This window comes from Tribolium madens, unplaced genomic scaffold (assembly GCF_015345945.1).
Source record: "Tribolium madens isolate multiple individuals breed KSU strain unplaced genomic scaffold, Tmad_KSU_1.1 Scaffold_97;HRSCAF=244;Tcas5.2_LG3a, whole genome shotgun sequence".
NCBI classification, from domain to species: domain Eukaryota; kingdom Metazoa; phylum Arthropoda; class Insecta; order Coleoptera; family Tenebrionidae; genus Tribolium; species Tribolium madens.
This window is the reverse complement of record NW_025401069.1, coordinates 14,569,990-14,584,894: the sequence shown is the minus strand read 5'-3', so window position 1 is coordinate 14,584,894 and position 14,905 is coordinate 14,569,990. Positions and strand designations below refer to the sequence as shown.

Sequence of the window (14,905 nt, the reverse complement as noted above, 5' to 3'; positions counted from 1 at the left end):
TCAATGTTATTTTTTACCTTTTATAATTATTTTAGTTCAAATTTCCAACTAAAAAAAACCAAGAATGTCTAAACAATTAGAAAATCTCAAGTCTTCTGAATACTCAATTCTTAATTATTTTAACTGAAAATTTCATTGTAATCGTTTCTTCTTTGTATTATTTATCCATATTCTTCAATTGTTGGTTTTTGATTTTTTCTTCAATAATTTATTAGTCAGAATTCCTTTTTATCTAGATATCACTATAGTGTAGATGCTACTGTTAAGTGTTATTAGCAGTTAACATTAAATTATATCCTACACTTAGGCGAAGTAGATGATAATAATACACAGTAATTATATTAATATTTTAATTTATTACAAAAAACAGATACAAAAATTACATTACTAGGGTATACAATATAATATTTTATAAGTATATTTAAAAATGAAAGGGTGGAATAACTAAATTTAAACCTATTTTATTAACTAAGGTTCAGGGTACAAGACTATATAAATTCACTTAATATAAAGTCACTTCATATCCACGGTAGTGTTTGTTAAATCCTTCGGTTAAAAATCTTTGCAAAATAAAATATATTTTTTTTGATTACATTGATGTTTACAATTTACTTACCATGAAACAACGGAATTAACTCCTGGAGACCCTAGTCTTCTAAATAACTCTCCATAATAATCATTGAAGAAATAGATCTAACAACCGTTACATTTTGTAGTGGTAAATCTTGCAGCTACATTGTAGTTATAATTGAAATTAACTAATTGTAGTAGTAAACCCTACAATTAATTTACTATTCAATTTTTGTGTAAAATTTACTCAAAAAATATAGTTTAGCTACTCTATTTTTTATTAGTAACATCTACTATGAGTAATATTAATCACCTAATAGGTACGTTATAACATATTTAAGAGTAGTATATACCGTACTTTTTTACTACTACATATGTAGTAATAACAAACACATCATTTTTCTTAGTGTATTAACAATCAACGATTCAATGCAATTTTTCTGTAATTTTTGAGGTACTATAGTTTTCGTTAGGAGAGTCGTCTTTTTTCCTTGGCCTTTTCCGTTCAAACATTTAAAATTTTAACAGAAAATGTTGGTTTATATCAATTTCATGTAACATTTTAGATTGAAAGTTTATAGAAAAAAAGCAATTTTATTATTTTCTCGCTTCTCATTTTTGTCGTTCATCGAGTTTTTAGAGCATATCTCGCAATTTTTAGTGTTGTCATCATCAATTTTATTTTTCAAGAGGTGATAGGGTTTTGAGAAAATTCGTAAATTCAAATCTTGAAACTTTTTTCTTCCAAAAACTTATCTCAAACATTTTTCTGAATCAAATAATAAGTGAGGAGGGCTTAGGTGTCTTACAGCTACATTGTAGCTATAATTGAAATTAACTAATTGTAGTAGTAAACCCTATAATTACATTGTAGTTGAATTTACTATTCAATTTTTGCGTAAAATTTACTCAAAAAAGTATTTTTATATAATTTAGTAAATTATACCTCCATTTTTTATTAGTAACATCTACACTTGTATGAGATATTAATCACCTAATTGGTACGTTATAACATCTTTGAGAGTAGTATACCGTACTTTTTTACTACTATATCAAAGATTCAATGCAATGGTTCTCAAAACTGTAATTTTTGTTTTACTATAGTTTTCGTTAGGAGAGTCGATGTCTTTTCCGTTCAAACACTTCGTTTAAACATTTAAAATTTTAACGGAAAATGTTGATTCATTTCAATTTCATGTAACATGTCGGATTTAAATTATTAATTAAACTTATTTTAATTTTTTCTCGCTTCTCATTTTTGTCGTTCAAGTTTTTAGAGCAAATCTTGTGTTTTTTAGTGTTGTCATCAATTTTATTTTTCAAGAGGTGATAAGGTTTTGAGAAAATTCGGAAATTCAAATCTTGAAACTTTTTTCTTCCAAAAACTTTTCTGAATCAAAAAAAGTAGCCATAGTTTTTCGGAAGTTTGTGCCTAAATAAGTGAGGAGGGCTTAGGTGTCGTCCAGGTTTCATGTTGATTTATTTAAATTTCATGTAACATTTCAGATTTAAAGTTTAATTAAACTTATTTTAAATTTTTCTCGCTTCTCATTTTTGTCTTTCCTCAAGTTTTTAGAGCATTACTCGCATTTTTTAGTGTTGTTATCAATTTTATTTCATTAGAAAATTCAGAAATTCAAATCTTGAAACTTTTTTCTTCCAAAAACTTATCTGAATCAAAAAAAGTAGCCATAGTTTGTGCCTAAATTCGTGAGGAGGGCTTAGGTGTCGTCCAGGGTTCAGGTGTCGATGTATCTTGGGTAATTAGGCTGCCGTGGCGGTGATTGCCGCGCGGTGTCCACGCGGTCTTGTGGGTGTATGGGTGGGGTGAGGGCGGTCTCGTCATCTGGAGGGGGTAAGGCGTGCGCGGGAGGCGGCCTCGACCCTCCTGCCGTACCCATCGTGTCAGTATTGCCTATGCAGTCGTCGTGTTCGTTATCGTCATCGGCGGTGGTATCTCTTCGTGTGTTCGTTCGTATCGTGCACGTGCTCGCAGTGACTCTCTCTGAACCCTAGCCCTGCCAGGACTGTCTAAAATGTGTGTGTTGTGAACTTGCAGGTGATCACCATCATCATCAACATGCAGCACACCACGGGCTCCCCCCAGCAGTTCTGCCTCCGTTGGAACAACTACCAGTCCAATTTGACCAACGTCTTCGACCAACTCCTCCAGAGCGAGTCCTTCGTGGACGTCACCCTCGCCTGTGATGGCCACTCTGTCAAGGCCCACAAAATGGTCCTCTCCGCTTGCAGCCCCTATTTCCAGTCGCTCTTTTTCGAAAACCCTTGCCAACACCCGATTGTCATCATGCGGGATATCAAATGGCCTGAACTCAAAGCCGCCGTTGAGTTTATGTACAAGGGTGAGATTAACGTCTCGCAGGAGCAAATCGGGCCCTTGTTAAAAGTCGCCGAAAGTCTTAAAATTCGCGGCTTGGCCGACGTCAACGGCGAACAAGACATTGTCGCCCCAACTGGTGAACTCACCACCAGTGCTAGAACCCTTCTGAAGTCGTCATCGACACCGAACAACGTCACCGGCGAGTGGGAATGCCGACAGGAAGGTGGTGATGGTCCACCACGTGTCAAAAAGAGACGAAGACCTTCGGGAGAACGCAGCAGCCTGAGCAGTCCGGCCGAAAGTGCGAGCACGGAAATTCCGGATCCTCCGCCTTCGGTTGAAATGTCACCGGCGCCTTCCGCGACGCCGCTTCCTTCTTCCGTTTCTACCGAACCTTTGCCGCTTACGTTACCGCTTCCGCAACAACCGCAAGTATCACACGCGTCTTCGGACGATATGGAAATCAAACCAGGCATTGCTGAGATGATACGCGAGGAGGAACGGGTAAGTCGACTCTTTTCACTATAACAAAACAAAAACGCAAGCGCAACAGACGCGATTCACGCTTGAAACACGTGCGCGATTTTCATTCAAACCTACATTTTTATATGCACGGTGGAAAAATTATTCGAAAATACGTCCGTGGGACTGCTCGTCACTAGAGCAAATTTTACAATTCGTGAAAAAAATCATGAAATACTGAAATAGTTTTCTAAAGTGTATCCCATAAGTGCTCAAAATGCTAATTTGTGCAAATTTCACAATTCTATATAATTCTTCAAAAAAATGTAAAAAAAACATCTTGAGATTTCAGAGAAATATCTAGTACGTGGAGATTAATATCACTTTATTAAAACAACCTTAACCCAATGTCTGAAATATGTCTTTTAAACATGCTTAATTACACACTAGAAATAAGCAATTCTATAATTCTTTAAAGAAACGATTTTAGAGGTATCATGAAATACTGAAATATTTCTCTTGCCTATGAAATAGTTTTCTTAAGTAAGTTTATAGAGTGTCTTTTAAAAATACTAAATTACTCTCTCTCTCTCCCCTAAGTGGATTCTAACGAAATTTAAAATGCAGAGTATCTAGTAGGTGGAGATTAATATCATTTTGCTAAAGCAATGTTTAAAAATGCATAATTACACACTAGAAATAAGCAAATTTCACAATTCTGTAATTCTTCAAAAAATGTAAAAAAAACCTCTTGAGATTTCAGAGTAATCATGAAAATGTGGCTTTAACATGTCTTATGTCTTTTAAAAATGCTAAATTACTCACTAGAATAAAGCAAATTTCAAATCAATAATTCTTCAAAAAAATTAAAAAAGATATTTTCAGATTTTAGAGAAATTATGTAAAATATTTCTCAAATGAAATAGTTTTTTTAACGTATACAGGGATTCTAACGAAATATAAAATGTAGAGCCTAAAGTATCTACATAGTAAGTCGAGATTAATATCACGTTACTAAAACAACCCTAGCTCTGAAAATTTGATTTTAACATTGTTTTAAAAATGTTAAATTATTCATTAGAAATAAGTAAATTTTACAATTCTATAATACCTTAAACAATTGGAAAAAATATCCTGAGGTTTCAGAGAAATTATGAAATAGTGAAATGTTTTTTATATAAAATAGTTTTCTTAAATAGGTATATAGGGTGTCTTTTAAAAATGCTAAATTACTCACTAGACATAAGCAAATTTTACAATTCTATAATTCTTCAAAGAAATGTAAAAAAATATCTGGAGATTTTAGAGAAATCATAAAATACTAAAATATTTCTCATATGAAATAGTTTTCTGTAGTATACAGGGTGTCTCCCCCTAAATGGATTCTAACGAATTTTAAAATGTCGAGTATCTAGTAGGTGGAGACTAATATCACTTTACTAAACAACACTAACCCTGAAAATGTGATTTTAACATATCTTTTAACAATGCTAAATTTATATCAAAATTGTTAGGAGCTAATTAAAATGCTATAGGCAAAAATTTGTCTTTGGTAGAAGTTTCTCTTTCAAAGAAAAAAGAATAAAATTGTGTTAAAAGTGTCTGTAAATGCAAAAACATGGATGGCTATAAAAAGACCGAATTTTGGTCACCCCTAACTGTCAGGTGATAATGACATTAACACTTGACATTTATTGCCTCTCTCACTTAAAACAGTTGGCGTCAATGGTTCTAAAAGTTCTAAAGCTGGTCTAATTTATGTACCACAGGTTTTCAAGATAGTACAAAATTGTACTTCTAGACGTTAAACTATTGTTTTAGAGTTAAACTTTAATAAATTTTTGAAAATTTTGAAAATGTTTTGTACAAACTCACACTATTGGATTTTGTGAAAATTTAAATGGTGGGCTCGCGGCTTTGCCGCTCGCTCCCTTCTAAGCCTCACTCTATCTGATTTGCAAATATTTTAGATAATTACGCCTCCGATTAGAACTCACACTATCGGATTTAGCCAAAATTTATAGAGGGGGTCGCGGCTTTGCCGCTGTTTTAGAGTTAACTTTAATAAAAGTCTTTCAAAAATTAGGTGAAAATTTTAACAACATAAAATAAATTTCGGTTGATTCAGGCGAGTAATTTAGATAATTTTTTGTGTAAATGTCCATTGTTCGTGCTTAACAATATAATAATAGCTTCGCTCAATTTTAAATTGAAAAAGTAGGTGTTAAAATATTTTTTTATCCACTACATTTTGAGTCAAATTTCATAAAAATCTGTTGGCAAATAACAGAGACGTTAGACCCGAAATTCTTACATGGATCACCTTGTATAGTCAGATAATTGGTTTATAACATTTTGATTGGGGATCGAAGATCGGAGGGTAAGATTGTTGAAAACATTCAATTTTTGTGTGATTTTGGCGCCAAATTCCCGCCGCTTTGTTCGAAGAGTAAATTCGCCCCCATTCGGTGGAAAAAAGCCCGTATTCATGCACTTGAATGGGAGCTAAACTGAATTGCACTTAAATCTATCGATTGCATCGCCTATCAAAAGCCTCGACTCGGTCGCCACGATGACATCTGGCAGTTCAGCAGGGGGGATATCACAGCAAGAAATACTCTCAACTCAGCCACAGAGGAGTAGAGTTTTCCCTTTCACGATATATTTTTAAACCAACGACCGATATATTTTTAGAAATATGTTTTTGTGTGTTCATATTTTTAATGCATATTATTTCTTTTTGCATACTAGCGCCGAGTTATTAATTGCACAGACGGCTCTGTTTTATTCAGCTTTTAAATTAAGCCTACATTGTACTTTTAAGCACGTACTTGAAAATGGAAGGTTTTTTCTTGTGGCGTATTCAAAATTCTACTTACTTTATAATTACTACGAAGAATACTGTTGAGGGAAAGTTTAAATTTGCGACTCTCGACGCGGTTTATAGGCGTCGTAAAATCGATTCAGGGAGTATTTTCGAGGTTTTTTAATATTTTATACACCCTCTTTGCAAACGATAATGTCATCTATTTTTAGTCACGCGTTTCTGACTATGAAAATTGTGGCAGGTATACAAATAAAAATATTTTTTTAGTTTTAAAGGTTTAAATTTTAAATGGTAAAATAAAAAAAATATATATAGAACATGTTTAGATACTAATCTAATCCATCGCCTAAAATTATTTTCAACCATACAGCGTGTCTGAAAAATAAGTTACAATACACCATATGTTTCTTAGCGTTTTTGAATGTAGATTTTTATGACAATGTTTTTAAGCTAAACTTTTATTGGTCGACTTTGCTTAGTTTTAAAAATAAGACGTTTTTTTGACGAAAACATGCACTTTTTACTAACGCAAAGAAGAAGGTACAAGCTATAAGGTTGTAAATTCTTTTTAGTGTGTTGTGCGTTTGCAAAGTTAAAAAAAAATTAAGGCAAATTACAAATGCAAAACACTAAAAAATTGCTACAGCTTTAAATTCTGCACTTTCTTCTTTGCAGAAGTAAGAAAAAAATTGTTGTAGCTGTCTTAGTTTTTGTGTAATAAATTTTTAAAAAGTGCATGTTTTTGTCAAAAAAAACTAACTAACTAAAACTAACCGAAACCGACTAATAAAAGTTTAGCGTAAAAACATTGTTTTAAAAAGTTACATTTAAAAATGCAAAGAAACATAGGGTGTTTCATTTAAAAAAAACACAAGTTTGTATCGTAACTTATTTTTGAGACACGCTGTATAGTTGAAACTAATAACCAATGTCCTACATATTTTTTTTTTAATTTTACCGTTTAAAGGTCACTAATGGACTTTTTCAACTTGCTGAGACACCCTGTATGCCTTTTTGTTTTAATAAAATTCCATATTTTTTTTTGTAGTGGAACGTGTCGCGACTCGAGTCGTCCAAAATCTGTTTGTTTTAATTTGGTGCGGCAGTTTAAATAAATAAGGCGTGTTTTACAACAATTTTACAGTGTTTACCGAATAAAAATAAAAGAAAAATTGAGAAATAGGATCACCGAAATGAATTTATAGTGAGACGTGCAAATAAAACCGTATAATTTGGTTAAGTAAATAAATGAAATGTTGAAAGAATTAAATAATATAATCTTTAAATATGTCATATATTGTTTGCATTGCTTTGTATGACTCGCCGACAACGGTAAATCACAAAAGAAGTACATACTTTTGTTTTTACTTTTGTTATCTGTGCTGAAATAAAAAAGCACTAAAAGATTTCTTCAAACCATATTTACTCGGCAGTAAAATCATTGAAATTTTTCTGTGTAGGTGTAGTATAAAAATGAATAAAAGTGTCTCAGATGAGTCAGTTTTTGACGTGTTGCTTCCTGGAATGTACTGTTTTTGTTAACACAACTCTTCATGAATTTCCAATTAATAAAAATTCAGTTATGTTGACTATTGTCAAACAAATAATATTATTTATTTAAGATAATAAAGGAAAGTTTCTTATTTGTGTATTACATCTTCGTGGTAAGGTTTATTGGTGAAAGCGGAGTTATAACGTTGAGTAAAAATATTTACATTCCAAATGGTTTTCTCGCCTAGAGTACATATTTAATCATGCCTTGCTGTAAATTATTGTATTAAAGTTGGAAATAAATTCATTTTACTTTGCGTCTCTTGGCAATCACAACTGGAAAATATTTTTGGTTTTTTCACTGAAAATTTCTCATACATTAAATAAGAGTTCGACCTTAGCAAAAGTGATTGCTGTTATAAGGAAGTCATTTTAGAAGAAGAAGAAGATGAAATGTGCAAGTTTAATTAATTGGAGCAGAGAAATATAAACAGTGGTATTTTTCAAACACGAGATTAATTACAGATTTTATTATTTTTGTTTGCCAAGGTTATTAAATATTAACAGAAGCACCAACGCAATGTTTCTGTATTTTATACAACATATAATAATTAGATACGCATACGTAGCGTGTTTTCCACTTATGTAAACAATATAAATTAAATCGCCAACAATAATAATTACAAAATGAATGTTGAATAGAAAAATTCTTAGGACATGTTGCCAAACTATGTCAGATTTTTATAATTACGTACTTTCGACTGGTAAAATATATACATTAAAATTTCTAATAAATATTTTATGTTTAAATATATGTTATTGCCGTGGTGACGCATTATGTTATTCATGTTGTGAAATTATTATCCTCAATTGTTTATTATACACAACTTATATTAATTTCAAGAATTGTTTTACTAACTCATTGTTGTATTTTATTATAGAATTTAATAACAGAACAGAAAATCAAGGACAAGCGATTATGCGTTTTATTATTACAGTAATGATGTTATCTGAGACAGGAAAGAAATTGGATTCACCGAAAATTGCAAGAAATATTAAAATCGCCTTTACGACATATAATAAAATTCCAATTAAATTTACAACGTAAAAAACTTAATGAAATATAATTTAATTAATATTACAAAGCATGACAAATAATGTTTATGGTAATTTCAAGGTTTCTGTATAAATCAAAAAGTTTAATATTTGTTTTATTGTTATAAACTTTCTTCCAACAGCGCGCTCGGATTGTAATTGAAATTCGATAAGTTTCTTAAAATTGTTTATTAAAACATGAAGTTTGTTTCGATGTAATAATAAGTTTCAAACATGCCAAGTAATTTAATGTTGATGATTTTTTTCTAATTATTTGAGTATTGTAAACAAATAAATAAACCATTGACGAAAATACACTAATTGAAATAATAATACAAAATTTTAGAGGAAATGTGGTGAAAAAAAAAAACAAATCGAAATAAAAAAATTCAAAAACGAGTAGAACAGAAAAGGGAGATATAAAATGTTAGAGAAAGAAATATGGTTAAAAAAATGAAAAATAAATTAAAAACTGCTATTAAAAAAGTCTGATCCAGTTTTTGTAAATGTAATAAAAGAAGACAAATCGAAATAAAAAAATAATTAAATCGAATAATACTGAAAAACGGAGATATGAAAATTTAGAGAAAATGTGAAAACAATGAAGGTAGACACATTAAAGAAAATTTCAGATAAAAGAGTGTTTGAGGGGAGAAAAAAATTTCTCATTGGGGATAAAAGATATACTTTGATCCCTTGGTTTGAGGATTAGAAAACAAAATTTGTTATTAGAATCACTAGAAAATCTTTGAATCATTTTAATACACTTTTGCAAAATATTTTTACAAATGTCGAAGGTGACAAAAATAAACAAAAAAACTAAAGACAATTTGAAATCTGCTATAGCCTTCAAAAAGTTTGATCCGGTTGTTGTAAATATAACAAGAAAAAGACTAATCGAACTAAAAAAAAGAACTTTTTTTGTCGTGGAGCTTAGAAATTAATAAAAAAATGAGAGAGAAAATTAAAAAAAAAACTAAAAAGGGAATAAGAAACTGCAATAATTATTTAAAAAAGTATACAACAACGTATAGTCGGGAGATGTAGTAAAAAAACAAAGGTAAAGATGAAAAATATTAAATTATTGAAAATATAGAATTATAATAAATAAATAAACCATCGATCGAAAATACACTAATCTAAATAAATTAAAAAATATCTAAAACGAAAAATACAAAAAAAAGTAGATATACAAGTTTAGAGGAAGAAATGTAGTGAAAAAAAAAACAAAATGACAAAATTAGATAAAAAACTTATAAGGAAATTAAAATCTGCTCTTTTTAATAAGTCTGATCCAGTTTTTGTAAATATAATAAAACAGGGCTAATCGAAAGAAAACAAAAAGAAAAACGAGTAATGCAGATAAAAAATTTTAAAAGTTTAGAGGAAGAAATGTGGTGAAACAAATAAAATGACAATTTGAGATAAAAGAGTTTTTGAAGGGAGAAAAAATTTACTCATTTGAAAATAAAAGATATACTTCTATTCCTTGGTTTTGGCCTATTTTAGTATTAGAAAAAAATGGTTATTAGAATTACTGGAAAATCTTTGCATCACTTTAAAACATTTTTGCAAAATATTTTTACAACTGCAAATGTCGAAGGTGACAAAAATAGATAAAAATATTCAAATATAATTTGAAATTTGCTAGTTTTCAAAAAGTTTGACACTGTTGTTGTAAATTAACAAGAAAAAGACTAATCGAAAGGAAAAATACAACTTTTTTTTGTTGTGGAGCTTGAGAACTAATAAAAAATGAGAGAAAAAATTAAAAAGAAAAAACCTAAAAGAGGAATAAAAAACGGCATATTTTTAAATGTCTAAAGATGAGAAAAATAGATAAAAAATATGAAAACAAATTAAAATCTGCTAGTTTTCAAAAAGTTTGATCCGGTTTTTGTAAATGTGATAAAAACAGACGAGTAATACAGGAAAAAGGAGATATAAAAATTTTAGAGGAAGAAATCTAGCGAAAAAAACAGGAAATGACAAAAATAGATAAAAAATTTAAAAATAAATTAAAATCTGCTAGTTTAAAAAGAGGCTGATCCAGTTTTTGTAAATATAATAAAAAAATAAAGATAGAGGCTTTAAAGACAATTTGAAATTTGCTAGTTTTCAAAAAGTTTGGCCTGGTTGTAAATACAATAAGAAAAAGACTAATTCAAATAAAAAATATAACTTTTTTGTCGAGTAGCTTGGGAGTTAATAAAAAAAACTTAAAGGGGAATAAGAAACGAGTAATACAGAAAAAAGGAGATTTTAAAATATGTGGTAAAAAAACAAAGGTAAAGACGAAAAATGTTAAATTAGTTAAAATACCAATTATAATAAGTTTCAAACAAACCAAGTAATTTAATGTTGATGTATTTTTTTTATTATTTGGGTATTGTAAACAAATAAATAAATCATTGAGAACTGAGTTACATGCTAGTGTGCCATTAATATTAACTTTATGTAAAAATAAACATCATTCAGAAGGGGTATAACGCAAGCAAGTCATTGAATTTAACTGTAATAAAATGAGAGCAAGAGTTTATTCACACAGTAGTGTCCTTTTAAATATTTATGTTTTGTGATTAAAAAAATTGCATTTGGTCGGTGTGCGAAGATGAGGCAATGAAAGTGATTATCATGCAGAGAGATACGATACAGAACATCAATTTCCAGTCCGTTTGAAAAATTATTCGTCAAATGAAAATTGAACTTTTTTATGTATCTATCTATCTAGACCTCGTCCCCTGACAGAGCCAGACGAGAATGGAGAGATAAAAAATATTTTCATTATTTAGTCTCCTTTTATCTGCATATATTCGTTATAGTATATAAAATAACTTGTCAGGCATGTAGATGTCACAATGTATATCAGTAATATTGCTACATTGTTTCAGCTCGACAATACAACATTTTATCTCATTCGACGAGAGAAAAAAAATGACACATTAATATTCGTAGCACCCTCGCTTTGCAATATAAACTTAGTTACAAAATACATTAAAACTGTTTAATACACACATAAAGTAAATTGTGTGCAACGCTAACTAATGGCAATAGTGACAACGCCTGTCAGCCAGTGGCGTCGACTATGCGCGGGCTCGACGAATTTATCACACAAGTTTTATGCGAAACAATTCGTTAAATTGTGTATTTAGCGCGCCTGAAATTCATGTAAAATGAAATCTCGCTGAAACAATCGCTATATGATAATGGCGTGTGGCGCCACTGCGGACGTCAACGAAAGTAATCCGACTCGCGTGCTGTTATAAATCAGCATGTGATGCATGGCCCTCTGGATGGATGAGAGTATACAACCCCCAGGATTACGTGATTATTTTGTTAGGAGTCTTGGTGGTGAGATAACATCTGAAGGGGTGAAACATGGGGACCAAAGTGGGGCTCTGTGGGATGCCTTGTCTTTTACGCAAAATTTAATTACAAATGCTTCGAGCTGAATAATGCGAAAACAATAATGTTTAATTATCATTTCTGATGGCTCATAAATTGTATTTATGATATGTAGGCATAATTCAATAAATTTATTTAATTTTGTTTATGTTTTTATAAATATTAAATATATTGCACTTTGACAGCTGTTAACACCTACAATTTTTATAAAAATAAAGTCAAATCTAATCAGTCGTTATGGTTTTTAATTGGATATTGATATTTCGAAATGAGGCATTGCTCAACAATGACTCCGATTAATTGAATTTTAATTTTTCTAAAGAGAATTATTCAAATGTAAAGATTTGTGGTCTAAATTTAGAAAAAAAGTGAGCAACACATGCAGGAAATGAAGAAGATTTATCTCTCAAACAAAATCAATAACATTTTTTGAAAAAATTGTTATTTGTGTAATAAAGGAAGAATGTTTTTTTCCCGAGAATGTTGTGCTGTACTGATAGCACTTAAGAGAAGAAAATTTTTTTTATAATAATAATATAATTTTTTCTAACGCTAAAGACAAGGAAAATTTGTGTTTATTTTGGTGGTAGAAAAAAATATTTCTTACTAGAATTATTAGAAGAAGTTAGCACAACTTCGGATAGAGGTTTAAGAAAAGAAAAAATTACTCCCTTGGGAAGAAATTACGATGTTTTTGGATAAGGATTTGTTTTTTTTTTTCAAGTTGCACAAATTGAACAAGATTTCGTTAAAACATCTAAAAAATCACTAAATTAGATCTAAAGTAATATTATTTTTGTTTGGATTCCAGACTTTTTGCACGTGTTTCAGGGAGAAACGCAATTATTTTTCAAAGTTTATTCAAAATTAAGCTAAAAATTCAACAAATTACCACGAAAATAATATTTTTTCTGTTTTTTTAAGCGCTTAACATGTTTTTGAGTTAAGAAAAATTAAGAAAAATGTTAAAATCAAAGATAAAATTTTTGCCTTTCGTAACAGACTTTAGTCAGAAACGCTAAGAATTCCTTAAATCTCGACAAAAATGGTATTTTTTTTTCTCAGCTTATGGAAATTTTTTTCGAAAACAGACAAAATTAGTTCGAAAATGACATGATTTTTGTATTTTTTTAGAGTTTTAGTGCGTTTTTTTTAATCAAAATTAAGTTAAAAATTCACTATACCATATCAAAAATTACCAAATCATGACAAAAATAGCTTTTTTTTTGCCTGTTTTACCACATTTTTATGCTAAAAAATGTTTGTTTTTTTTGGAAAACAAACCGTAAAATCAATAAATTAGGTCGAAAGTGGAGTTTGCGTCAATAAATTTCGTCAGAAATGAAATAAACTCAGATTTGTCTGAAGGTTTTAGTGAATTTCTACCCAGAGACATGTTTTTTGGTATTTTCTCGAAAATGCGCGAAAAAATTCCCGATCCCGATAACAAAGGTGTTTTTAGTCTTTTTTTGAGCTTTTAAGCACGTTTTTGAGTTGAAAACTCAGTTTTTTTAAGGAGTTTAAGAAGAAACAAGCCCAAAATCATTAAATTAGATCAAAAATGATTAAAATTTTGCTTTTCTCAAAAGTTTTAGTGAATTTTCCATCCAGGGGAAAAATTGCAAAATATTTTAAAAAAATCTCTACATATGACAAAAATAGATAAAAAAATTAAAAAGAAATTAAAATAATACAGCAATACAGAAAAAGGGAGGTATAATATTTTAGACGAAGAATTGTGGTGAAAAAAAAAACAAAAGTATAGACACTAAAGGCAACTTTAGATAAAAGAGTTTTTAAGGGGAGAAAAAATTTACTTTACTTTATTTTGAGAATAATAGAATACTTCTATTTCATGGTTTAGGTCTGTTTTAGTGTTTAAAAAAATTGTTATTAGAATTGCTAGAAAATTTTAGCATCATTTTTGCAAAATATTTTTAAATGTCTAAAGATGATAAAAATAGATAAAAAAGTCAAAAACAAATTACAATCTGCTAGTTTTTAAAACGTTGTTCCGGTTTTTGTAGATAAGATAAATCGAAATAAAAAAGTTTAAAACGAGTAATACGGAAAAAGGGAGATATAAAATTTTTGAGGAAGAAATATGGTGAAAAACAAAACAGAAAATGACAAAAATATATAAAAACTTTCTAAATAAATCTGCTATTTTAACCAGTTTTTGTAAGTATAATAAAAGAAGACTAATCGAAATAAAAATTAAAAACGAGTACCTAATATAGAAAAAAAAGGAGATATAAAAGTTTAGAGGAAGAAATGTGGTGGAAAAAAAAGGCAGAGACATTAAAGACAATTTCAGATAAAAGAGTTTTTGAGGGGAGAAAAAAGTTATTCATTTGGGAATAAAACTATCTCTTTGTTTGGGTCTATTTTAGTGTTACAAAAAAAAATGTTATTAGAATTAGTAAAATTGCAAAATATGTTTACAACTGCAAATGTCGAAGGTAAAATAAATAAAAAAAATTTAATCTGCTAGTTTTCAAAAAGTTTTGAGTCAATTGTTTTAAATATAACAAGAAAAAGACAAATCGAAATAAAAAATACAACTTTTTTTCTCCCAATGTTGTCGTGGAGCTTGGGAATTAATAAAAAATAAATAAAAAAAAAACAAAAAGTGAACAAGAAACTGCAATTATTTAAAAAAAAATATAACAACGAGTACTACCGAAAAGAAGAAGAGGAGAAATGTGTAAAAA

At 29.6% G+C, this 14,905-nt stretch overlaps 1 protein-coding gene across 1 annotated transcript in view; it reads left to right on the top strand.

Annotated features, from left to right (window-relative positions):
* Positions 1 to 14,905, top strand: part of LOC123014630 (protein bric-a-brac 2-like) — a 245,719-nt gene that overhangs the window by 68,107 nt on the left and 162,707 nt on the right. The window contains exon 4 of the mRNA XM_044413837.1: positions 2,630 to 3,415. Within this exon, the coding sequence (XP_044269772.1) occupies positions 2,651 to 3,415 (765 nt within the window). The 5' untranslated portion in view covers positions 2,630 to 2,650. The remainder of the gene's footprint in view (positions 1 to 2,629; positions 3,416 to 14,905) is intronic.